This window comes from Eptatretus burgeri, chromosome 2, assembly GCF_056783735.1.
Source record: "Eptatretus burgeri isolate ZD-2024b chromosome 2, Ebu_testis_v1, whole genome shotgun sequence".
NCBI classification, from domain to species: Eukaryota; Metazoa; Chordata; class Myxini; order Myxiniformes; family Myxinidae; genus Eptatretus; species Eptatretus burgeri.
Window position 1 is genome coordinate 154,564,678 of NC_140962.1, and position 27,329 is coordinate 154,592,006.

The following is a 27,329-nucleotide window of genomic DNA, read 5'->3' on the forward strand; positions in this document are numbered from 1 at the left end:
TAGTAAAGAAATTAACACGAGTGCAACATGGCGATAATGGGCCAATAATGGGTGTTCGGGATTTTCGAGGTCTTGGGGTCTTGGGGGTCTTTGGAGCCTTCGGGGTCTTTGGGATCTTTGGGGTCTTCAGGATCTTGGTGGTATTGGGGTTCTTAAGAGTCCTCAGGGTCTTAGAGGGTATTCAAAGATCTAAGGGGTCTAAGCAGTCTAAAAAGGTTGAAAGGTACATTTCAATAGTATGTAAATAATAGACATATAGTCGGACGGATGGACAGAGGACCGGAAGGACGAACTCACGCCGACACTGAGATATATATATATATATATATATATATATATATATATATATATATATATATATATATATATATATATATATATATATATATATATTTATACCGTTTTAACCCAATCACTCAACGGTGGAGAATTACTGAAAAAAATTCTCGGATCCGGATCTGGACCCGGATCTTCACCAAAATAGAATCATTTCTTCCTTGTCACATTTCAAGCTCTCCTCCAAATTTCGTATGAATCCATCTGCAACGTTTTGAGATATTTTGTTCACAAACAAACAAACAAACAGACAGGGCTGAAAACATAACCTCCGTCCACCTTCGGTTGGCGGAGGTAATGAACAGTAGATCAAAAGAGAGCGGGAAACACATCAACATCAGGGATGAGAGCAAAATATAGGCAGATGAGGATTGTTATCGGAAGGGATTAGACATTTGAAGAAGGACAAAAATGTTGTCGTTTGGTGTTGGTGTCAAAATCCCGAGGTTATTTTATCGATCTGCCCAACAGGTCGGTAGTCCTGCAGCGTAGTCTGATATTTCAGATCAATTGTTGAAATTTGCATAAAAGCACCAAAATTGGTACACATGTAGAATAATGTATTCCGAACAATTCTAGATATGGAGCCACCCGAGATTGTGCCTTGGTCAGCTTCGGCGACCATTTTCCAAAATGGCCGCCATTCTACTTCAGCGAAATTGGCGAAATGCTCTTATTTTCTTATTGTCTTGGTGGTAGATATAAGGAAAGTGTAAAATTCAGTAAATTGACCATGAAAAGGCGTATTCAAATATTATGAGTCAGTGTTTTCTTCATGGTGACGTGTCTCCTCATTGGCATTTGGATGCATGTTCACCTCCTCAAACTCCATGATCATTCTGGCCACCTTGGGTCCGGCGACCATCCAGTGCCTCAGAGCACTGGGATTGTCCGTCAGGCCAACGGCACCTCCGTCACCCTTGACACGGGCATTGTTTTGTTCATGCGCTTGGTCAAGAGGAATTGCTGAGAATGCCCTCTTAGTCTTTTGCACTGTGAAGTGGCCTGCCTTGAACTCATTGTAGATCTCTGGGTGCTGTTGTGGAAGTTCTGCCATGTCACGCAGATGGACCGGTATCCACCGGGCATAGTTTATACGGTCCAGCGCGAAGAACCATGGGACTATCTCAGTGAGAGCATCCAGGTACATGATGAAATCTCCCTCTCTCAGAGATCGCACGTAGATTAGGATGGAGAGCTCCAGATCCAGGACTGTTGCCCAATACAAAAACTGGGGAGAGCTGTTCTCTTTGTCATGGCACCAGTCTTCGAAGTCCTCGGGAGGCTGGTCATCTTCGGCAAGGTCAGCTGGTCAAAGCCGACCAAGGCAAAATCTCGAGTGGCTCCATATCAAGAATTGTTCCGAATACATTAGTCAACATATGTACCAATTTTGGTGCTTTTATGAAAAGTCGAACAATTGGTTTGCTATGCTGCAGTGCTAAGGCAAGTGAATCCAAACTTGAATTTGTTTGAAAGTTTCAGCACAAGTCACACACACAGCATTCCAACATGCACTGTACATGACAAACCAACTGACTGCTGTTTCTTCTGCCACGATGACCTTCACCTCCAATTTATTACAAATTTCTACTGGGAAAAGGAATGTGACCAATCCAGCCAGTAATCAGAGAAACCACAACGGTGATGGTGAACAATTTATCTTGTTATGAAGAAACGAGTCTGAAGATCAAGTTCGCAATAAAAATGGAATACGTACAAGAAGGCCTACAACGACCTTAACAATACAACACATCATCCTCTTGATAATTATCAATTACATTGATTCCCAATACAACATCCCCTTGCGAATTATGACTGATATTGTCGAAATGAATTCCGAGTGTTAACCGAATAGCAAAACACAAGTTGGAAGAAATTACACCAACTTTCATAAAGTTACATTAGAGGTTAACTTAATAACATATACTCATGCTTCTAAGTATTAACCAGTATTTCCATAACTGTTCTGCCAAAACCTTCCAGATTTTTACCGACCGAAACTGTTTGCAAAATATTGCAACGTTTACCTTTCGGAAACGAAAACCCGCAAAGCAAGAACCCGCACAGCGCGTCTTCGAACAACAGAGCAGTAAAAATTGGCCCTTGGCAAGACTGCTTGCCCAAGTCACATGACTCCCAACAATGTTACATCATGTTATTATTTCATATCATAGGGGATACTGCTTGTAATTTAAGAAGAAAGAAGAAACAAGACATTGTACACAACAATATCTGCTTTGTGTTTCATATATGACAATGTCACTAGGGATAAAAGCCACCAACTTGCCCCCCTCATCCCTAGAACCTACATGTCATTACTCAATGGTTATATTTCTGGAAGTTATAGTAAATTTTCCCAAACTCTCGTGATCTTTACAAACGGCTTCTTCTTGCCCCTCTTCAAACCTTGCTAGAATAACAAGCTGGACAAACACTTGGGATATGTCTTTCAATCATGACAAATATCACACTCTCACTATCTCTCTGGGAAAGGACCATCGGACAAACCCTCCCATGTACTTTCTTAACAATACTCTCGAAGAAGTTCAAGTCACTCTTTCTTGGGTCTCGATATCAGCTATGATCTTCCTTAGGCCTAAGTCACATTTGCTCTCCGGCGAGGATACGGCGGCCGTACGCCCTCTGAATTGACAGAAACGTGCGGCGGTCGCAGAGTTTCTGCGGTGGCCTCAGGGTGGCCCTACGCCGTTTGGCTATCTTTTACAGGACGTAAGGTCGCCGTGGAATTATAGCGTGGAGTTATAACTTTTTTTCATTTCTACGTTCGCCATAGCAATTCGACAAGCCGCAACAAAAGAACTGGTAAAAAAAAATACCCACCCGTTACCGTCCGTCCGTCTGGCCGCACATTCGGCTTAGGGCCCCCCTGCGGTCCCCCTGCGGTCGCCTTGCGTCTGCCTTGAAAATTGTATGGCCGCCGCAGGAATGCCCTAAGGTCACCGTGCGACATCAAATCAAAGACCGTACAGCATCCCCACGTTTTCGGTCTCCACAATTTATAAACACCCCGTGCGGCTCCCCGAAAAGTAAAAACATATGTGACTGCTACATTGTGTGACCGTGGAAATACTGCGGCCGCCGTATAATTGCTAGTGGCCATAGATTTTGGAGACCCCACGGCCGCCGTGAAAATGTGACTTAGGCCTTAGGAGCCCACATTTTAAAATTGGCCACCAAAGCCAGTCGCCGACGAGGCATTCTCAATCTATCAAAGTCCTTCCTTGGCACACCTGAACTCCTATCCATCTACAAGGCCTTCATCTACAGCTTGAGGGAGTGTTTCTCTTCCCTTGGGGCTGGTGCTCCTGCCTCACACCATGCTCAGTTTGATGCAGTGGAAACGAAGGCCTCCAAGACCATTGTAATCTCCCCTGACAAAGTGAATCGCTGAACCTAATACTTTCACATAATTGCAGACAGGTCAGTGATCTCTGTATTCTTGCACCTCCTTTTTGCTCTTGCACTCTCTTCCCTCCTCTCTTGGTGCTGTCCCTCCCAAGTTTCTGTCGGGCGCACACCGTCTACCCGTAACACTCTTCTTGTTAAACTCTGAAAATCCAGGCTCATTGCTCACCTCCACTCATTTGTTCCTCTTTTCTCTCACCTGCAGAACCAACTTCCCCCGTCTGTTCAGTCCCATTCTTCCCTCCAGGGATTCAAGACAGATGTTCACCTCTCCCTCAGGTCATCCCCCATGCATACTCATGATATCTTCTATCCCAAATTACCCCATTCCCAAGCACTCCATTTTTCCAGGTTATTGTATTTTTCCCTCTCTTCCTCTCATTTCGTTTATTCGTTGTTAGTTGTTTTATTACCTTCACCACGGAATGTGGACCGAGGTTATTTTTTCACCCCTGTCTGTCTGTTTGTTTGTCACGAGGCAAAAATTAATTTTTTCCAAGTATGTTGTCTGTAGCATTTGTCTGCCAGTTTGTCTGCCTTGTTTCAACACGTTTTTTTGTCCACATTTTTCAAGCAATCGTTCTGAATTTCCATTATGTTCCCTTTCATTCCGCTACAGCTCCTCCTCGTGTTCTTCGGTCGTGTACCCTAAAAAAGGTCCAAAATGTACAGGTTGACAAGAAGTTATTATTTTCTGTCAGTGATGCTCACAGAGAATCTCACCTCCATCTTGATGAACAGTCATGTACTAAGGAATGTAATCCAGGATTGGCAAAAAAAAAGAATGGATCGAAGCTTGAGGAAGAAGCTGCTGAACTGAAATATCATGAGAAACGTCTTCAGACCGACATTGATGCCATGATGAAATCTGATGAGGAATGACCTGGTACTTACCACAAGATAAGATGGTGACGTAGCACGTTTCAGTGAACCGAACAGGTTGCACAGAAGGAAACTCCAAGGAAGGAAAACTAGAAAAGTGGAAGGAGGAAACCGAGCTAACGAGGGTAGAAAAGATCATTGTTTTGAATTGAGGACAATCTGAGATGTTGGTGAACAGGTGTCTTGAAGATGGAGAATGAGGAGGATGTGGAAATTGATTCCATAGGCAGGAAAAAAAAAAGAGGAATAAATGAGTGGAGGTGAGCAGTGATCCTGGATTTACGTCGTTTCACCAAAAGGGGGTCGATGGTGGACCGTGTAAGCCTTGGACAAAGCACGGAAAGAGTGGAGGATGCAAGACCAGAAAGGATGTGGTAAAAAAAAAACAGACCACCGACCTGCCTGCGATGGCCAAGTGATAGGACCATTGCCATGGTATCAAGCTGAGCAAGATGTGAGGAAGGGGACACAGCCCAGAGGGGTGAGAGCAGTGCTCCAAGCTGTGGATGAAAGCCTTGTAGGTGGATCGGAGTTCAAGTGTGCAAAGGAAGGACTTTGCATGATAGAGGATGCCAAATCAGCGGCTGGCTTTGGAGACCAACTTTGAAATGTGGATTGCCCAAGAAAGATCATGGCTGATCGTGAGACCCAGGAGTTTCAATGACTGAACTTCCTCAAGAGGATTGTTCAGAAAATAGATAGGAAGGTTTATCAGATGGTCCTTTTGGAGAGACGTAGTGAGAGTGTGAGATTTGTCAGGATTGAAAGACATATTCCAAAAGGAGGAAGAGGCTGCAGCCTGCTTGTCTGAAGGATGAGGGATGTCACGGCAGAGGGTGGAGTCATCGGCAGATAGATAAAGGGGATTTTCCAGAGAGTTAGAGGTCATTGATGACAATCAGCAATAGGACTAGGCCCAGAACACTGCCTTGGGGGTACTCCAGCCCTGACAGGGAAAGGATGGAAGGATTCCATAGAGAGCCACATGTTGGCGATGAGAGGAGAGGAAGTCAGTATGTCATATAAGACAGGATGCCAGACTGTATCAAAAACACGAGATATGTCCAGAGAGAGACAGCCCTGATCTCATGTCTGACATCGAGGGTCACCATCCATTGTTGGGTGAGTTGAAGCAGCATGTCCAAAGTGGAATTACTTGTTCTGAAACCACATTGGTGATCTGAGATGAGGCTGTTGGAGAAAAGGAAGGGTTTCATATCAACTGCAATGATGGATTCCATGACCTTGCTGATGATTGGAAGTAAGCTGATAGTTCTGTAGTAAAGGGATCCGTTTTTGCCCCTTTTTATGTGGTGCAGTGATGTTGGTGGATTACCAAGCAGATGGAAGATGACTTATCACAAATATTAGGAGTGAAAATGGCAGAGAGGAGGTGTGAAGGAGCAGCAGAGAAGGTTTTTTTTTTAGGACATGTGAGCTGATCCTGTTTGGTCCAGTTTAAGAGTCAGAGTCAAGGGTTGAAAGAACCTTCTCCACCTTCTGAAATGGAAAAAAAACATAGAGTCCAGGAGCAGTTGGGTATGACAGGGTGGTGTGGGTATCGAGAGTGAGGGGTTTGGGACGCAAGATTTGTTAGCAAACACAGAATTGATGTATTCGGCCTTCTCACGAGTAGAGTTGGCTGTGCTGGCAATTTGAAGAGAAGGAAGGGAGGGAAGGGGAGCCTATTCCAGAGACAGATTTAACAAGGTGCCACCAGATTTTAGAGGATGGAGACAAATTTGAAATTTCATTCTTGAGGTTGGACAGATGTTGAGGTTGGACTCTCCCAAGAGTGGACACACACTTGTTGCGGACTTTTTGGAATGCACTGAGATTACCTTCGGTCGGATTTGCCTTCCAGGAAGAGAAGGCAAGTTGTTTCAGACAACTTTCAGAGAGGGAGAGAGAGAGAGAGAGAGAGAGAGATAGATATTCTGTGGAAGGAATCCTAGGCTGAGTTAATATCAAGTGCAGTAGATATGGGAGACCAGTCCTGAAGGGTGATGGCTGCTTGCAGACCCTGTCAATCTGCCTGAGTGAACTTCCATACTTGCCAACACAGAGGAAGCTCTCTGAGAATAGCAAGAGAGATGTTGACTTTCACAAGGATATGATCAGATGAACCAATTGGAGAAGAGGAAGAGCAGGAGACATTTGTGGGGAAGTTGCTCAACACCAAGTCCAGAAGGGAGGATTTAACATTGGGAGAAATCTGTGTTGTAAAGTTTACAGCACGAGTCAGTCACAAGGAGTTGCTGAAGTGCCATGGCTGATGAGTTGTACCAACACCAATCCAATTTGCATGGTGAGAGTTGAAATTGTCCCACATGAGGAAGAGAGTTGTGATGAGTGGTTAAAAGTTTATCCATGTCGTCTGAGAGAGAGAGATGGAGATAGAGATAGAGAGAGGTAGATGGAGTTGTCACTGTTAGGAGGATGGTACAACACACAGATGAACAAGAGGTGGGAGCGGAGGCGAAGTCACAGCCAGAGGTAATCCTGGGGGGTTGGGAGGTGAAAGGTCAAAACAAGGAGAGTGACAAATTGAGTTATTGTTGTAAACAGCAACTCCACCGTTATGTTATGGCATGGATCAGGCCAATCAAATCGGAGGAGACAGTAACCAGGGAGAGATTCTCAGGAGTCGGGACGTGCTGAGGGAGGAAGGATTATCTGTCAGGTTAGAGATGTTTAAGGTGGGGGGGGAGGGGTTTTGACGGTGCAGGATGGGGGGCATTAGCGGGGACACGTTGAGGCTTTGGGGGGTGGGGGTGAGGGGAAAGGGTTGAGTGTGTGGGGTACGGGAAAGGTTTGTGTGTGGGGGTGCGGGAAAGGTTTGTGTGTGTGGGGTGCGGGAAAGGTTTGTGTGTGGGGGGTACGGGAAAGGTTTGTGTGTGTGGGCTGCGGGAAAGGTTTGTGTGTGGGGTACGAGAAAGGTTTGTTTGTGGGGGTGCGGGAAAGGTTTGTGTGTGGGGTGTACTGGAAAGGTTTGTGTGTGGGGGGTACAGGAAAGGTTTGTGTGTGTGGGGTGCGGGAAAGGTTTGTTTGTGGGGGTACGGGAAAGGTTTGTGTGTGTGGGGTGCGGAAAATGTTTGTGTGTGGGGGGTACGGGAAAGGTTTGTGTGTGTGGGGTGCGGGGAAGGTTTGTGTGTGGGGTACGAGAAAGGTTTGTTTGTGTGGTTGCGGGGAAGGTTTGTGTGTGTGGGGTGCGGGAAAGGTTTGTGTGTGGGGTACGAGAAAGGTTTGTGTGTGTGGGGTGCGGGAAAGGTTTGTGTGTGGGGTGTACTGGAAAGGTTTGTGTGTGGGGGGTGCGGGAAAGGTTTGTGTGTGTGGGGTGCGGGAAATGTTTGTGTGTGGGGGGTACGGGAATGGTTTGTGTGTGTGGGGTGCGGGAAAGGTTTGTGTGTGGGGTGCAGGAAAGGTTTGTGTGTGGGGTGCGGGAAAGGTTTGTTTGTGGGGGTGCGGGAAAGGTTTGTGTGTGGGGTGTACGGGAAAGGTTTGTGTGGGGGGGGTGCGGGAAAGGTTTGTGTGTGTGGGGTGCGGGAAAGGTTTGTGTGTGGGGGAGTACGGGAAAGGTTTGTGTGTGTGGGGTGCGGGAAAGGTTTGTGTGTGGGGTACGAGAAAGGTTTGTTTGTGGGGGTGCGGGAAAGGTTTGTGTGTGGGGTGTACTGGAAAGGTTTGTGTGTGGGGGTGCGGGAAAGGTTTGTGTGTGGGGGTGCGGGAAAGGTTTGTGTGTGTGGTGTGCGGGAAAGGTTTGTGTGTGGGGGGGGAAAGGTTTGAAAGGTTTGTGTGTGGGGGTACGGGAAAGGTTTGTGTGTGTGGGGTGCGGGAAGAAAGGTTTGTGGTTTGTGGGGTGTACTGGAAAGGTTTGTGTGTGGGGGTACAGGAAAGGTTTGTGTGTGGGGGTGCGGGAAAGGTTTGTTTGTGGGGGTACGGGAAAGGTTTGTGTGTGTGGGGTGCGGAAAATGTTTGTGTGTGGGGGTACGGGAAAGGTTTGTGTGTGTGGGGTGCGGGAAAGGTTTGTGTGTGAGAAAGGTTTGTTTGTGGGGGTGCGGGAAAGGTTTGTGTGTGTGGGGTGCGGGAAAGGTTTGTGTGTGGGGTACGAGAAAGGTTTGTGTGTGTGGGGTGCGGGAAAGGTTTGTGTGTGGGGTGTACTGGAAAGGTTTGTGTGTGGGGGTGCGGGAAAGGTTTGTGTGTGTGGGGTGCGGGAAAGGTTTGTGTGTGGGGGGTACGGGAAAGGTTTGTGTGTGTGGGGTGCGGGAAAGGTTTGTGTGTGGGGTGCGGGAAAGGTTTGTGTGTGGGGTGCGGGAAAGGTTTGTTTGTGGGGGTGCGGGAAAAGGTTTGTGTGTGGGGTGTACTGGAAAGGTTTGTGTGTGGGGGGTGCGGGAAAGGTTTGTGTGTGTGGGGTGCGGGGAAAGGTTTGTGTGTGGGGGGGTACGGGAAAGGTTTGTGTGTGTGGGGTGCGGGAAAGGTTTGTGTGTGGGGTACGAGAAAGGTTTGTTTGTGGGGGTGCGGGAAAGGTTTGTGTGTGGGGTGTACTGGAAAGGTTTGTGTGTGGGGGTGCGGGAAAGGTTTGTGTGTGTGGTGTGCGGGAAAGGTTTGTGTGTGGGGGTGCGGGAAAGGTTTGTGTGTGGGGGTACGGGAAAGGTTTGTGTGTGGGGGTACGGGGAAAGGTTTGTGTGTGTGGGCTGCGGGAAAGGTTTGTGTGGGGGTGTACTGGAAAGGTTTGTGTGTGTGGGGTGCGGGAAAGGTTTGTGTGTGTGGGGTGCGGGAAAGGTTTGTTTGTGGGGGTGCGGGAAAGGTTTGTGTGTGGGGTGTACTGGAAAGGTTTGTGTGTGGGGGGTGCGGGAAAGGTTTGTGTGTGGGGGGTGCGGGAAAGGTTTGTGTGTGGGGGTACGGGAAAGGTTTGTGTGTGTGGTGTGCGGGAAAGGTTTGTGTGTGTGGGGTGCGGGAAAGGTTTGTTTGTGGGGTGTACTGGAAAGGTTTGTGTGTGGGGGGTACGGGAAAGGTTTGTGTGTGTGGGGTGCGGGAAAGGTTTGTTTGTGGGGGTGCGGGAAAGGTTTGTGTGTGGGGTGTACTGGAAAGGTTTGTGTGTGGGGGTGCGGGAAAGGTTTGTGTGTGGGGGTACGGGAAAGGTTTGTGTGTGGGGGGTACGGGAAAGGTTTGTGTGTGTGCGGTGCGGGAAAGGTTTGTGTGTGTGGGGTGCGGGAAAGGTTTGTTTGTGGGGTGTACTGGAAAGGTTTGTGTGTGGGGGGTGTGGGAAAGGTTTGTGTGTGGGGTGTACTGGAAAGGTTTGTGTGTGGGGGGTGTGGGAAAGGTTTGTGTGTGTGGGGTGCGGGAAAGCTTTGTGTGTGTGGGGTACGGGAAAGGTTTGTGTGTGGGGGGTACGGGAAAGGTTTGTGTGTGTGGGGTACGGGAAAGGTTTGTGTGTGGGGGGTGCGGGAAAAGGTTTGTGTGTGTGGGGTATGGGAAAGGTTTGTGTTTGGGGGGTGCTGGAAAGGTTTGTGTGTGTGGTGCGTGAAACGTTTGTGTGTGGGGGGTGCGGGAAATGTTTCTGTGTGGGGGGTGCGGGAAAGGTTTGTGTGTGTGGGGTACGGGAAAGGTTTGTGTGTGGGGGGTATGGGGAAGGTTTGTGTGTGGGGGGTACAGGAAAGGTTTGTGTGTGGGGGTGCGGGAAAGGTTTGTGTGTGGGGGTGCGGGAAAGGTTTGTGTGTGTGTGGTACGGGAAAGGTTTGTGTGTAGAGGGTGAGGGGAAAGGGTTGAGTGTATGGGGTACGGGAAAGGTTTGTGTGTGTGTGGTGCGGGAAAGGTTTGTGTGTGTGTGTGTGGTGCGGGAAAGGTTTGTGTGTGTGGGGGTATGGGAAAGGTTTGTGTGCGTGGGGTGTGGGAAAGGTTTGTTTGTGGGGGGTGTGGGAAAGGTTTGTGTGTGGGGGGTGCGGGAAAGGGTTGTGTGTGTGGTGCGGGAAAGGTTTGTGTGTGTGGGGTACGGGAAAGGTTTGTGTGTGTAGGGTGCGGGAAAGGTTTGTGTGTGGGGGGTATGGGAAAGGTTTGTGTGTGGGGGGTGCGGGAAAGGTTTGTGGTGTGGGGTACGAGAAAGGTTTGTGTGTGTAGCGTGTGGGAAAGGTTTGTGTGTGGGGGGTGTGGGAAAGGTTTGTGTGTGTGTAGCGTGTGGGAAAGGTTTGTGTGTGGGGTACGAGAAAGGTTTGTGTGTGTAGCGTGTGGGAAAGGTTTGTGTGTAGGGTGCGGGAAAGGTTTGTGTGTGTGGGATGCGGGAAAGGTTTTTGTGTGTGGGATGCGGGAAAGGTTTGTGTGTGTGGAATGCGGGAAAGGTTTGTGTGTGTGTGGGATGCGGGAAAGGTTTGTGTGTGGGGGTGTGGGAAAGGTTTGTGTGTGTGTGCGGTATGGGAAAGGTTTGTGTGTGTGGGGTGCGGGAAAGGTTTGTGTGTGTGGGGTGCGGGAAAGGTTTGTTTGTGGGGTGTACTGGAAAGGTTTGTGTGTGGGGGGTGTGGGAAAGATTTGTGTGTGGGGTGTACTGGAAAGGTTTGTGTGTGGGGGGTGTGGGAAAGGTTTGTGTGTGTGGGGTGCGGGAAAGGTTTGTGTGTGTGGGGTACGGGAAAGGTTTGTGTGTGGGGGGTACGGGAAAGGTTTGTGTGTGTGGGGTACGGGAAAGGTTTGTGTGTGGGGGGTGCGGGAAAGGTTTGTGTGTGTGGGGTATGGGAAAGGTTTGTGTTTGGGGGTGCTGGAAAGGTTTGTGTGTGTGTGGTGCGGGAAACGTTTGTGTGTGGGGGGTGCGGGAAAGGTTTGTGTGTGGGGGGTATGGGAAAGGTTTGTGTGTGGGGGGTGCGGGAAAGGTTTGTGGTGTGGGGTACGAGAAAGGTTTGTGTGTGTAGCGTGTGGGAAAGGTTTGTGTGTGGGGGGTGTGGGAAAGGTTTGTGTGTGGGGTACGAGAAAGGTTTGTGTGTGTAGCGTGTGGGAAAGGTTTGTGTGTAGGGTGCGGGAAAGGTTTGTGTGTGTGGGATGCGGGAAAGGTTTGTGTGTGGGGGGTATGGGGAAGGTTTGTGTGTGGGGGGTACGGGAAAGGTTTGTGTGTGGGGGTGCGGGAAAGGCTCGTGTGTGGGGGTGCGCGAAAGGTTTGTGTGTGTGTGGTACGGGAAAGGTTTGTGTGTAGAGGGTGAGGGGAAAGGGTTGAGTGTATGGGGTACGGGAAAGGTTTGTGTGTGTGTGGTGCGGGAAAGGTTTGTGTGTGTGTGTGGTGCGGGAAAGGTTTGTGTGTGTGGGGGTATGGGAAAGGTTTGTGTGCGTGGGGTGTGGGAAAGGTTTGTTTGTGGGGGGGGTGGGAAAGGTTTGTGTGTGGGGGTGCGGGAAAGGTTTGTGTGTGTGGTGCGGGAAAGGTTTGTGTGTGTGGGGTACGGGAAAGGTTTGTGTGTGTAGGGTGCGGGAAAGGTTTGTGTGTGGGGGGTATGGGAAAGGTTTGTGTGTGGGGGGTGTGGGGAAAGGTTTGTGGTGTGGGGTACGAGAAAGGTTTGTGTGTGTAGCGTGTGGGAAAGGTTTGTGTGTAGGGTGCGGGAAAGGTTTGTGTGTGTGGGATGCGGGAAAGGTTTTTGTGTGTGGAATGTGGGAAAGGTTTGTGTGTGTGTGGAATGCGGGAAAGGTTTGTGTGTGGGGGTGTGGGAAAGGTTTGTGTGTCTGTGCGGTACGGGAAAGGTTTGTGTGTGTCGGGTGTGGGAAAGGTTTGTGTGTGTAGGGTGTGGGAAAGGTTTGTGTGTAGGGTGTGGGAAAGGTTTGTGTGTGTGGGATGCGGGAAAGGTTTGTGTTTGGGGGTGCGGGGAAAGGTTTTTGTGTGTGTGCGATACGGGAAAGGTTTGTGTGTGTAGGGTGTGGCAAAGGTTTGTGTGTAGGATGTGGGAAAGGTTTGGGTGGGTGCGGGGCGGGGGAAGGTTTGTGTGTGGGGGGTGTGGGAAAGGTTTGTGGGGTGGGGTACGGGAAAGGTTTGTGTGTGTAGTGTGTGGGAACGGTTTGTGTGTAGGGTGCGGGAAAGGTTTGTGTGTGTGGGATGCGGGAAAGGTTTGTGTGTGGGGGGTGCGGGGAAAGGGTTTTGTGTGTGTGTGGTACGGGAAAGGTTTGTGTGTGTAGGGTGTGGGAAAGGTTTGTGTGTGCGGTGCGCGGTAAAGTTTGTGTGTGTAGGGTGCGGGAAAGGTTTGTGTGTGTGTGCGGTGCGGGGTAAGGTTTGTGTGTGCGGTGCGTGGTAAAGATTGTGTGTGTGCGGTGCAGGGTAAGGTCTGTGTGTGTGCGGTGCGGGGTAAGTTTTGTGTGTGGGGAAAGCTTTGAGTGCGGAGGAAGGTCTGAGTGTGAGGGGTACGTGGGAAGGTGATGGTGTGTGTGTGTGTGTGTGTGTGTGTGTGTGTGTGTGTGTGTGTGTGTGTGTGTGTGTGTGGTGCGAGGGTGAAGGTTCGAGTGTTTGAGTTGTGGGTTATGGTTTTAGAGGGTGGGGTGAGGAGGGATGTAGATAGGGGGAACATGAACCTTTGAGTGGGTGGGGGTGGATGCTTTTCCCGATTCCAAATTCCAAACTGTAACAAACGCAGCTGTGCGGTAGTACTGGTATTGTGAGTTGGTTTATGGCTTTGATTTTGTTCCGTGTGTGTGTGTGTGTGTGTGTGTGTGTGTGTGTGTGTGTGTGTGTGTGTGTGTGTGTGTGTGTGTGTGTGTGTGTGTGTGTGTGTGTGTGTGTGTGTGTGTGTGTGTGTGTGTAGGATTTTGAAAAGTTCAAAAGGAACAAATCCAAAAATCGTGTGAATTTTCTGCTGGATCTCATCATGGAGGAGGGGGCAGAGAGTTTCCGCTCTTTCTGCGAAATATTATTGCACAAGGAAAGGATGAAAGATCCGATGTTAAAAATGATGAACAAGCTTAAAATGGGTAAGAACATCTCATCACATGGTAATGGCCTTTCATTAACACAGCTATACTTATTGAACTATCCCTGGAACTACAATTCATCCACCTATAAGTTGGTGGATGAACAGCTTCCAGGTGCTTTGTTTGTGGGATTAAGATCATTTTGTCATAAAAGTTGATGCAATGGATCTCTTTTTAAAGGAAATGCAGTCCATAATTCATCAGGAAAGTCAAATTTAATCTCCTCACGACTACTCTTGTGATACAGGATAATTACATTTCTCTTATACAGGTATCGAAGTTTGCGGAAGAGCATGATGGGGGATGAAAGGATCAAGAGACATAAAGAGAAAGGAAAGGAGAATATAACAGCACCAAGTGGATGCAATACAGCACTAGAGGAGGAATTGTGGATGAAAGCTGAAATAGAGACTCAACTGGTACAGTAAAGGTAGAGGTAGAAGTGGGAGATACAATGAGGTGCCAGTGGACATCAGATATGAAATGATTGAGGGAAGAGCTTGGGATCACAGACCCTGGAAGACAGTTTCACAGGCATGAGGAGAGGGGAATGAATGATGAGACTTTGGGATGGTCATAAGGAAAAGGTTTATGGAAGGACTGGGGCGGTAAGGGCCTGCAGAGAGGTGAAAGGGAAGGAACAGTGAAACGAGCATCAAGGTGGTTAAAAAAAACACAAAACGACTGAGATCACCAACATACTAATTGGTCTGTCTGTCTTCTACATCTACAAATGAAACCACATCTACTTCTGCAGATGAAACCAAGCAGCCCAAGTTAACCATGAGGTCGAACTTGGTCCATGTGTCAAGTTTGGTGGCAATTGGCACAGTAATTTTGGCATGATTGGTGTTACACACAGACAGACACACACACACACACACACACACACGCATTTATTTATTACATTGAGGGTGCCTTTCTCAGGTAGATAAGGAAATATCAACAAGTGTAAGGTGTTCTGACCAGGGTGAAAGTGAAACTTGTGATTGGAGATCCGAAGGTTCGAGAAGAGATGAGTCTTGAAGTTTGCTGCACTTCCTGATTCCACGACTTCGCTTGTGATTAGCAGAAGGCTGACTTGCCTACCATTGAGAGGGTCAGTTTGGATGCTGTTCTGATGAATATTAAATATTGTTACGGCTGTGGAAATTGGCAATACACCAGAAAGGTCCTCAGCTTAGATATATCGATAAGTTCATGTGTAGTTAGTCCACACCCGTTGTTTAGAGGGAATATGTGTGATTCATCCGGGCTGCGACGCTTTGAGTTAGCCATTTTTCTTTACCTGTCGTTATTTTGGAACAACCACGCCATCTCAACAACCACGCCATCTCAACAACCACGCCATCTCAACAACCACACCATCTCAACAACCACGCCATCCACACCACAACGCCACTAAAGGAGCAACGAAACCAGCCCCACCCCAATTTCTCCTCCGGTAAACAAGTTTGACGGTTGGAAACCAATTCCCGCCCCAGTTTCTCTGGAATGTTCCTCCCCCCACCCACACGCCGCGAAGGGCTGGGCGGGCACAGGAAAAATAAAAAGGCAAGAGGGGCGCCTGGAAGAGAGTGCGGATCGCAGAAACTTGGGGCAGTCGTGTGGAAGTCTTGGTCGTCGTGGTCTTGGTCCAAGTCTGTCATGGTCCAAGTCTTCGTCGTAGACAGACTTGGGGCAGTCGGGTGGAAGTCTTGTCCTTGTGGTCGTGGGGAGAAGGCGTCACGACCTGCCCACCCTTGCAAGGCCCGAGGTCAGGCGCGGCTGTCCTAGTGGTCGTGGGGAGAAGGCGTCACGACCTGCCCACTGTTGCAAGGCCCGAGATCAGGCGCGGCTGTCCCAGTGGCCGTGGGGACGAGACGTCGCGACCTGCCCACCGTCACACCACGAGGGTGCGGATAAGACCCTTCGGTCTCGTGGGCCTTTTTTGTCATCCACGGCCCACGACCATAAAGGTCGACGGACCCCGTCTACCCCCTTGCCTGTGAGGGAGGTCTTTCTTTGTTTTTGCATGCATGCTGTGGCGCCATGTCCTGCCAAGTAGAAACTGTGTAAGTGCTTGTAAATAATAATTATAGTCGGTAGTATTGCTTTTGCATTCTATTTGTTGCTTGTATATTGCATGATTCCTTGCTTGTGTTGTGTGTGCAATATGGGCTTTGTAATAAATGTGCTTGTGTGAAATGTATCCCGTTCGTCGTCTCTTTCCCCATTGAAAGTTCCACCTTGCATCACGTAAGGGGTTGGTAGTGGGTTTCGACACCCAGTAAGTCATCTGAACCGTCGAGGTCGGCGATAACTCCGCTCGGTTATCCCCTTAGCACGGAACGAGCCGCTTAAGCGGTTCGTGTCCGGAGCCGACCTGCGGCGTGGTACAACTCCTCGGTACGCTACCCGTGCAGGTACTTAGGTATATCGACATTCGGCGATTCACCCTATTTCGCTGTGGTGGACTGGGTTGTGGTGAGGTTAAACCCCCACCCGTGGCTAGCTCCTTGGCGGTAGTTCCAAGAGGGTCACGACTGAATTGTCCGTTCCGGTGGGCGACGCGTCGCGATTTGAGCTACGTGGCCGATCGCACGCCGGGCGGGCGAAATTCGTAACAATATTGTTAAGAACCTCAGAAAAGTGCCACATAGAAATTCTCTTCTCCCTTTCTTCACACTAATATATCCCTATTAATTCATTGTTCCACAGCCTTATTGTTGGGATGGCATGACAACCTCAAATTGTCTGCTTACAGCTGGTTACAAATGCTTCTTTATAAACTTTGTATAGTTTATTTTCATAAAAAAATATGAGCTTGACGTTTACAATACTGACTTGTAATACATAATACTGACTTGTAAAATTGACAATACGTTCGTTATTGCTCACAATGTGTAAGCATACCCCACCAGTATGTGTATGTTTATATATATATATATATATATATATATATATATATGTCACACTAACCTGCAAGAAAGTGGATTTGATGAGGTAAGGTTAAAGTGGGTCTGTAGGATGCCAGATGATCATATTGTAACACAAGCTTAAAGCCCCGTCGGGAAGATTGGGATTGAAACGCTTCTCAACGGCAGTTCCACAAAGAGGAGAAAAGTTGAAGAAAATAGTTGAGGTGTGCAGGAAACCTGTATTTTGGGAATTTTACAAGGATGGGTAACAAGAATAGGGTGTGCATCCTTTTTGGGCTGAGATATGTCAGATGCCTGTGATCGCAGAGGGACATACACAGGAGGAGAGGTGGGGAAGCAGAGGACACTGACTTGCCTGTGATGCGAGGATAACAGGCCTTGTTTTTCATCGTCATCATGGGAGATTCCAATAATGAGGAGCACTTCAGATTCCACAGAATCTCGGAGGGACAGATATTCCTTTATTTCCAACATGTTCATATTATCATTCTTCACAATCTGCTGAATCCTCTCCTGCTGTGTTTATGTCATTAAAATATATGGCTTGTGTGTGTGTGTGTGTGTGTGTGTTTTCCAGATGAGACGAAGAATAAATTGAGAGTTTGGGGTAAGTGCTCTCGATGTCATTTCAGTGAGGATTAGATTTATGATCTGAAAAAAAAAACACACTAATTTAGTATAAAAAGGATGCATCTTGCTTTTGACCTTTTCATATTCCTGAATTTAGCAAGTCATCTCATTCCTCAATAAAAAAAAAATTGCAAACTTTCATCTCTAACCTCAAATTCATTACACGTCTGACAGAGACCTTTCTCTAGCTGTTCCCACCTCGTCCGGGTACTCTCTCCGATGCTTTGACACACCGAGCTCATTTACTGGTGGTGATGTTCCATTAGGTGTTCCCTCTTTACCTTACGGACTACCTCTGGCTTTGTCTCTCAAAAACAAAGAATTGTTTCTTTGTAGTCAACTGTTCTCCTCCAGCTTTGATGGCTCTGATGTGTTAGGCCAATTCTTCAAACATGAAGTTTCCGTTGTCCTTCCGCCCCAGTCCTCTCTTTCTAATCTATATAGGGTCTCCATTTGTCACCAGCTCAGTTGTCTTTGGAGTCAGCCCTCAATGCTACAGGCCCAGGTGTTGCAGATAAGGTCTTTTCGCACGACATCTCCCCGAACTCGATCACTCTCTTTTCCTTCTCACTTCTTTCTGAATGGTCGTCATTCCTTGTTATATTTAGACATGTAAAACTTATTCTTCAGCCAGTCTTTCTCTTCCTCTTGCCTCTTATAACAGGCAGATTACTCTGTTCTGAAATCTGCCATATCCCTCACGTGCTGGTTTCATGCTATTAACTGCTACATTAAAAGTTCCTTCATTTTTGTCCTCACCAAACTGCTTTCTGTCGTTCACCATTTCATCCCATCTTGCCTCCAATTGCCCAATTCATCATCCTGACAAGGGTACATCAAAGCATACAAGCAGAGTACCCGCCCGACAATACATTTTTCTGACACGTCCCTTTATTTGGGTGGTGTATAGGCAACGGACCGCTGCTTTGATCTCTCCCTAAAATAAAAAAATAATCTGGGTTATGTGCATGAAGCAAAAAGTTGAGTACACCTCATGGACACACATTGTGGTTATATAGCTCGGACAATTCCAATTGCGCTGCGCCATAGGTTGACACCAGAAGCCTCAGGCCTACACATAGTTGCTTTCACAAGGCCTGTAACACTATCGGCTCCAACATTTCGATATTTGATGATCCTTTTAACAGTTGCTTGGGTTATTTCACACTGAACGGAAAACTTATAGGGAGGGCATTGCGATTGTGAATACGACACTTCTGAACATTGTTTAATGTTTACCAAAATGGCGGATGTATGATTTTTTTTTCTTCAAGTTGCAGTTGTGGGTGGTGTTAGGCCGGCTGTCCAACCAATGGGTATAGAGCAGATAGACATACATGTATACATACAAACAAACACTTGCTCCATTATATATATCATACATTGTGAACCGTGGTGTCTTCTTGCGCTGCATTTGAAAAATCTGTTGATTGGTTATTTTGCATTTTCATTTCACTTTTCTTGATGCAATATAGTCAGTCACTTTATTGTCCCTTCCAGTAATCTTAAAATCAACATGAACATCTGGATTAAAGTCGATTTAATACAGATCTTCATGGAGTAACACACAATTTTAAATAGCTATATTTTGCCCTCTATATAGACAAACCCAACCTCCAGCAGCCGATGCTGCACCACCATTTCAAGGTTGGCAGGACAAGTTCCTCAGAGCTTCGGCTCTGAATGAAACCAAGAGAGCAACGCAATTAACCTTTCCAAAGTCTGTTAAATAATTTAAATTGAAAGATTAACATGAACTTTTCCCATCACTGGGGACGGCACTTTCGATAGCTGATGAGTCAAAGTCAAAAAAGTATTTGGCATGCTATCCTTTGTCGGTATTACAGGTGATGGAAACCGAAGTTCCTGCCACATAGATTGCAAATAGTGTTTATCAGTCCTTCAATCAGCCAGAGATCAAAATGAAGCATAATTTCAAACATCTCAAGTCTCTCACCATCCTCAAACATCTGGTGGAAGCTGTCTGTCTGCCTCCAGGACACACGTTCCTTCCGTACATTGATTCCTAAAGGATGGGGTCATGTTAGACTGCTCAGGAAAAAGCTGACAACTGAAAAGGACAAAGGTCCCTAATCCTTATCTTCCCCTTCACACGCTTTCTACCATCACATATTGCTCTCTGCAGTACACGGACTTATCTCCAACCAAGGTAGAGAAGTTCCTAACCAATCTTAGATCTCCTCTGAAACTCGACATGATGGCATTGGTTCTGCATTCCTCAAGACCTCTGCTTCAAGGAACAATCCTCTCTTCTTTCCTCATCATTCTCCAGATCTTTCTTAGAAGTTATCTTTCCTTCGTAAGGCAACATTCTAAGTGTCAGCACGACTCACAAGAAGGGTCCAAACTCAGATCCATTCAACGACAGACCGGTTAGACTTCTCCTCAAAAAGAAAAGTGATGGAATCAATCATTGCCCTCAATCTCAGGCCTTTTCTCTTCTCCAACTCAATAATCTCTGATCATCAGTTTGAATGGGTTGTCAGGATGGTTTATTGACCTGCACATTCACCTTTTTTGAATCGTCTTGCCTTATTTCAAATCTCAACCAACTATATGCTTGGTGTTGGCTGAATGGTTAGTGTGGTGGGCTTGCAATCCTAGGATCCTGGGTTCAAATCCTGCTTGGCTGTTGAATACCAGGAGGGGTTGACTCTGCCTGTCATCCTTCTGAGGTTGGCAAACTGAGTGCCAGCTTGCTGGTATCCTGTGTTGGAGTGGCAACTCATCCAGGATTGTGCCCAGTAGCCCAGGAGACTGCTTAGGCAGCACCAACGCTCTGCACAGAGTATGGTCCCAATGGATGGATGGAACCAACTATAAAACGGTCAGGTCAGGTATGGGAGCATGTGCCAGAACAGCGCGTCACTGCGTCCACTTTCCGCCGGTACTCCAGGGTCCTCCGTCTGGCCATCCCCCAGGCAGATGCCAGGCCCATCCCCATCTCCTTGAGATGATGGTCAACCTGTTGCAACCATGAGGAACGTGGTCGACCCACTGCCCTCCTCCACTCATGAGACTCCCTCACTGAGAGAATCTGGTGAGCAGGATCAGAGTCAGGAAAACGAGCCACATGTCCATACAGCCGCAACTGACGCTCACGGACTATGCAGGTAACAAATCTCATCCGAGTCTCTCTCAGCAACCGCTCGTTGGACACAAAATCCGACCAGCGATAGCCAAGGATTCTCCGAAGAGACCTGGTACCAAAGGAATTAAGTCTCCGTCTCAGATCCTTGGTCAGAGTCCAAGTCTCGCACCCATAGAGCAAGACTGGAAGTACCAAGGACCTGAAGACTCGGACTTTCGTCCTCCCGCACAGGTACCGGCAGTGCCACACCCCATGATCCAGTGAATCCATGACTCCCCAGGCCCGACCCAGACGTCTATTGACCTCTGAGTCGCAGCCAGCAGAGACATGAATATCACTGCCAAGGTAAGTGAATCTCTCCACGACCTCAACATCCTCACCACAAACAGACACAGACAGGACAGCAGCATCCAAGATGTCACCGAAAGCCTGGATCTTAGTTTTGACCCAAGAAACCCGTAATCCCAATGGCTCCGACTCCTCATTCAGCACCTCGAGGGCCCCCAAGAGGATGTCTAAAGTCTCCGCAAAGATGACTGCATCATCTGCAAAGTCAAGGTCCGAGATCTTGACATTCCCAAATGACGCACCGCAACTTGATCTCTCCGACATCCTCCCTAGAATCCAGTCCATACAAGTGCTGAAAAGTGTGGGGGCAAGTACACATCCCTGACGAACTCCAGTAACAACTGGAAATAAGTCAGAGATGGTACCACCACACTTCACAGCACTCTCAGTACCAGAGTAGAGTTCAGACATCAGATCGATCAGTTTTGGTGGCACCCCACGAAGACCAAGAATCCTCCAGAGGACATCCCGATTCACTGAATCGAACGCTTTACAGAGATCAACATAGGCTGCAACCAGCCCCTGCTGAAACTCTCGTCTGCGTTCGTTGATCTCTTTGGTGTAAAGCCTGACTGCTCTGGACGCTGGTGCTCAAGCAGATGGTGGCGAACCCTATCAAGAATTATCCGAGCAAAGACCTTGCCCGGCACTGAGAGCAGCGTCACCCCTCGGTAGTTGTTGCAGTCTTGGCGATCACCCTTCCCTTTCCAGAGAGGGACAACAAGGCCCCTCTTCCAGTCAGTTGGGATGATGCCTGTGTTCCAGGCAGAGCACAAAACTGCATGCAATGACACTAGTGCAGCATTTCCACCAGCCTTGAGAAGTTCGGCATGGATGCCACAGATCCCTGGAGCTTTGCCCCGTTTCAACTGGTTCACCGCAGCCCGTGTTTCCACAAGCGTAGGTGGACCACAGTTGATTCGAGGGTCAGCAACAGGGATTGTAACACCCTTGACGTCCAACTCGACAGTTGGGGGATCAGCCTGGTACAACCGCTCAAAGTAACCGGCCCAGTGGGCCTTCACTTCAGACTCCTCTGTCAAGAGCCTACCACTCTCTGCTCGAACTGTAGTGCTCCGAGGGATGGGCTTGGATGAACGTAATGCGCGAATTCCCCTGTAAGCGGGATGAGAATCACCTGTCCACAGGTGATGCTCTACCCCCTCACAGATTCCTCGCGCATAGGCCTCCTTGTCCACCCTCAGTGCACGTACAGTTTTACGCCTCAGCTCCCTGAACAGCTCAGCTCTGCCATTCAGCCTGGCCCTGCGACTCTGGTCAATGGTATCCAGTGTCCCTTGAGAGACAAAATTCTTCTTTGCCCTGCGGTGAGTTCCAAGGCATCCACCGGCAACATCAAGGACGGTGGTCTTGAAGGCGCTCCACAACTCTTCAGGACCCCCCAAAGCACCCAGACCCCACAAGTGTCCACTCAGCCTGTTCGCAAACTCCTCAGCTACTTTCTCATCCCTGAGCTTGGCAACATCCAGCCTCGGCTGGGATGGTACCATTCTCCAGGATTTAAGGTGCAGCTTTAGAGTTGCTACAACAAGCCTGTGGTCAGTATTGAGGAACTGAGCACTCCGGTAGACCCTGCAGTTTTGGATCATCCTCCAACGACCGTCAATGAGGACATGGTCAATCTCCTTTGCCACACCGCCAGCGTTGGAATACCAAGTCCAGCAATGAGCTTGTGGGCGCTGAAACCATGAACCAGCCACCCTAAGTCCATGACTTCTTGCAAAGTCAAGGAACTTAGTGCTATTCTGGTTCATAGTTCCTGACCCATGGGGACCAACACACACCTCATAACCGTCCCTATCAGTTCCAGTCGATGCATTGAAATCCCCCAAGACTAGAAGTGTATCTCGTCTGGGGCACTGATCAACCACAGACTCGAGTGTGGCGTAGAATGCGTCCTTCACGGTGAGATCACTCGCCTCAGTCGGAGCATAAACAGAGACCAGGGACATGACACCTAAGGAGTGACGAATCCTTAATCTCATAATACGCTCGTTGACCGGTGTTACCTCAATTATCATTGGGGTCAGCTTATTGGACACAGCTACAGCAACTCCTTGGGTATGGTAACCATCAGAGCGACCAGACCAATAGTAGGTGTAACCACCCACCATTATCTCGCCGCAATCCGGTCTCCGAACCTCAGAGAGAGCTGCAATCCCGATGTCCAAACGCTTGAGCTCAGATGATAACAGAGACAGGTGATCATCCTCTCTTAGGGATAGGACATTCCAGGCACCCACCCGAAGGGACCGCCTCAGGTTAACCCAAGGAGACTGCCGTCTGGTGGACGACACCTCAGCACCACTCCGACACACTCTCCCGCAATCTGACCCAGGGATGTTACCCCGTGGTTTCCCTCCTATCAAAGATTGGGGGTCCCGAAGGCTTTGCCCCAATCCCGTCATCCGGTGAGCTGCCCTGCGAAGGGAAGCTGCACAGGAGGTACTCCCACGGAGTGGGTTTTCAGATTTTTTTGCGTTTTTGCGTTTTGCGGAATGAAGGGTTTTACGGTGGCTGGAGTGCAAATCCTGCCACCAACCTCCTAATAAGAAGTGACCCAACTGCAGGAGGACGTCCGCAGACACAGTTGGGCACTAGATATGGATGGCCGTTGGCTCACAAGGAGCTCCTCCGCCCTTTGACAGGTTTTGTTTTTAATCCTGCTGGGTGTCCATATCCAAACACCCTCCTCACCAGAAAACCTGGTGGGGGAGACGGTTTAGTCGCCGACAACCCGACCATGGAACAGGTTAGTACAGGTTTACATGGTACCTGTAGCAGGTCACAGATCGAACCTGACCTGACAAAAACGGTCACCTTGATTATAGATTGCATCAATGTGTGTGCCCTCCATCAGAAGGATGTTCATCTGCAAGACCTATCTGCCAGCACTGGTTAATCGTAAAGGTTAAAGAACCCCATTCGTGAAAAGGTGAGTTATTGTCGGCACCCTGATCAATTTCAAAAAATCCTACAGGGGACACTGCAGCAAACAGCTCCAAGCAATGAAGCAAATCGGCAACAATAAGCTGCACGCTAATGAATTAATTAATTATTTCCGGCTTCCCTTCTCGCTATTTCACCATACATGTGGTTAGCGCTTGTTGAAATAACAATGGGTGAATGGAATGTACTTAATCAAAAGATTGGGGCCATCTTGCTGAACTTTTCTCAAGCTTTCAATATTGTGTAGCACCTGACCTTTCTATTCTTACCTTGCTGTCTGCTAATGGCATTTAGGACGAAGGAAGGTTTCACTTCTTAAGACGAAAATAAAAGCAAGGGTGAATGCATTTTGATAAAAAAAGAAAATTTTGGCTCATCTTATCAAATAAAGTTGGAGGAAAGTGTGCCAACACCTGTATTCCTTATCTACTCTGACAAGATGGTGTAGACGTTAACACCCTGACCTTTGAAATCTTTAGTCTGGGTTCTATTCTCATCCCAAATTCCTCTCCAAACTTGTTGGTGTCACTCCATTAGCAGAACAATTGTGTCTCCCTGAAATAGTACACTTGTGGACTGAACTCAAAATGAACTCTCAGTCCAATATTCACCCATTCATGGGTGAATAAACATTACATTACATGTAAAGTGTTCTTCACATGAATGTACATGGTCCCCAATCTCTTTGGTCGAAGTGGAGTAATTCTGCATGATGAAGTGATCAGTAAAAGATAACCTAATGATTACACTAGTCAGCAAGGCATCGATGCATTGAAACACAGAACATTTCCCAGAAAACCTGTTGGATTGGATTCTCAGGGTCCCTTCCGGTGTTGTTGTATCTCTTGTTAGTTTGATGTGTCCATTTCTATAAATGTGTTTCATGATGGTTGAACATCTGGGGTATCCATTGTTGGGTACACGTGAATGTTGTACAACTTGGATTTATTAGTCCCCGTTGGACTTAGTCCGAAACGTGGGCTTATGGATTTGGTCTCGATTTTCGTGTCCATGCATGCGTGCGTGCGTCCGCAACGATAACTTGGAAGATGGCCAACTGGCGGCCATTTTAGTGACAACAAACCTGATGTTGAACGCGTCCTCAAACATTTTTCGGAGAAGCAGTTTCCGATGTTGTTGTTCCAACTTGGCGCACAGATATAACGAATGGCGGCTTACATATGCAAGTCACTTTTTTCTCGACCATATCCAAGATGGCCGACTGGCGGCCATTTTGTTATTTAACCGTGTCCCCAAACATTTCTCCGATATGCATGGTCCAAATTTGTTCAAACTTGGCACACAGATATAATGGATGATGGCTCACATAAGCACATCATCTATTTTTGAGACCAGATTCAAGACGCCTGACTGGCAGCAATTTAGTTGTAAAAAAAATTAAATGAATAAATAAATAAAAATTGATGTCGAACACGTCCTCGACCATTTCTCGGACAATCATTTACCGATGTTGTTCAACCTTGGCAAACAGATAAAGAATGATGGCTTGCATGTGCACGTCGTTTTGTTTCTCGATCAGATCCAAGATGGTGGACTGGCAGCCATTTTGTTATTTAAACGTGTCCCCAACCATTTCTCCGACATGCATGGTCCTATTTTGGTCAAACTTGGCACAGGCACAGTACACTTACGCATACACGTGCACTTCACCTTATTTTGCGATCTGACCAAAGTTGGCCGACTGGGAAACTGGTGGCCATTTTAGTTGTACATAAATATGGGCTAGCCCTTTAGCTCCATGCAGCAAAATTACTAAAACAATGGGGACTCTGACGTTTTATGTTTTTTTTTTTTTAACTTGTTTTAAATGTAGAAGATAACAGGATGTACGAAACGAAATTTTTCTGACTTATGATGACATTTTATATATTTTCTCCTGAACAGGGAAAGCTCAAGAGGAGTTGAAGGAGGAGTTGTTGAAAAACTTCAGGATCATCAGAGACTACAATGTCGCACTAGGAGAGTGTACGAGACTGGATGATCGGTTTGTGGAACCCGTAATTGTGAAGAGCAAACCAGAAATAGAAATTGAATTTCAAGAGCATGAGATGATGAAACCAAGCAGAGAGTACATCCTCAATAAGACCAACGAAGATCAGGTCAACATGGATGACTTGTTTAAGCGAACGGAATCTTTGGTACAGCACGTGACCAAGGTGCTGATGTTTGGTGGTCCTGGGATAGGAAAAAGCATGCTTTGCAAAAAACTAGTTGTTGATTGGGCAGAAGAGGATGAAAAGATCAAAAACAGATTTGATTTTGTGATCCTTTTGCAATGTAGAAACATGAACCACATATCCACTGAAACCACTCTGAGCGACATTCTCCTGATTGAGCATCCCTCCTTGAAGGAGGTTGTTGATGATTTGATGGAAACTGCTTTCCAGGTCCTCTTGGTTCTTGATGCTCTGGATGAGCTGAAACATCCTCTAGATTTTGACAATGTTTGTAAATCTGCACAACAAGCATGCAAGGTCGGATCCATCATTGCAGGACTTTTACAGGGCACTCTTCTGAGTCACGGAACTGTACTGGTGACCACAAGACTCGTGGGCCTGCAGTGGCTCCAACGTGTAGATTATGATCCCATATCTACTTGTATGGTTGAAATTGTCGGTTTCTCTCATGAGAAGACGGAGGAATTTTTTGTGAAGTTCTACGGAAATGAGGATAAAGCAAAGCAGGTTCTTCAGCACGTATCAGAAAATGAGGTTTTATTATCTCTTTGCTTTAATCCAGTTTTCTGCTGGATCACTGCAACCTGTCTCAGCAGGTACTTTGATTCCAATGACAGGAGCACATGTGACCCTGCACCCAAAACAATGACTGAGCTATTCTCTCTCTACCTTCACTTGCATTTAAAGCACCATGGAGGGGAATCCATCACTAGCTCCCGAGATTCACTTCTTAGTCTTTGCCGTTTGGCATTTCATGGAGTGAAGGAAAGAAAGATCTTGTTCAGCGATGAAGATTTGAAGAGAGAAGGCATCACCAAATCACCAGCACTGCAGCGCTTCCTGCAAAGGATACTTCCCAGAGCCCTGGCCAGCAGATGGGACAAAGGAAAAGGAATCACAAAACCATCTCCAGCATTTCTCTCTGAGGTTTTCCTGAAGACGGAAGTTGAAAGTGTTTGCCATTATGAATTTTTCCACCTGACTGTGCAGGAGTTTTTTGCAGCACTCTACTTCCTCTTGCCTAAATGTGAAGAGTCTGTGGACAAAGTCTTCGTGAAGTCCAACAACAGAGATGATGATCGGTTTCAGATTGTTCAGCAGTTCCTCTCCGGCTTGTTTGCCAATAAACCGAGAGATACCCTTGGGAAACATTTCAAATTGTCAACAAAACCAAAAGATAAAATCCATTCCTGGCTCAAAGAATACAAACACAAAGACCTGAATTGTTTCCACTGTGTGTACGAGCTCCAGGATGTGGAATTTACCAAAACCTTGATGGAGGATGTGGAGTTTAAAAAACTCGCCTATAAAATGACCTCTCCTTTGGACTGCTCCGTGGTGGTTTACGCTCTACAAACAACAAACAAGCCCATGCACTCATGGAGGGTCGACCTCGGTTCCACGGTTCACACGCAAAAGATGAAGATTCTGGCTCCAGCCTTCCCTCTGTGTGAAAAGCTTGAGTAAGTAATTTTTGTGATGTTTTTCGATCAAATTGTCGCTTCTCACAATCTCCATATGAGTTTCACTCTTAAAAACCCACACTTCCTTATGCCTTTGTCATCATCCCCATCGATATTC

The 27,329-nt window shown here is 47.4% G+C and overlaps 1 protein-coding gene across 7 annotated transcripts in view; it reads left to right on the forward strand.

Annotated features, from left to right (window-relative positions):
• Window positions 1–27,329, forward strand: part of LOC147033631 (NACHT, LRR and PYD domains-containing protein 3-like) — a 99,683-nt gene that overhangs the window by 19,919 nt on the left and 52,435 nt on the right. For all 7 annotated transcript variants that reach the window (XR_015055565.1, XR_015055564.1, XM_085871682.1 and 4 more), the window contains 3 exons: window positions 13,404–13,569; window positions 17,068–17,097; window positions 25,456–27,211. Coding sequence is in view for 5 of the 7 variants with exons in the window: in XM_085871682.1 (XP_085727808.1) it covers window positions 13,404–13,569; window positions 17,068–17,097; window positions 25,456–27,211 (1,952 nt within the window). In the remaining 2 variants the exon portion in view is untranslated. The remainder of the gene's footprint in view (window positions 1–13,403; window positions 13,570–17,067; window positions 17,098–25,455; window positions 27,212–27,329) is intronic.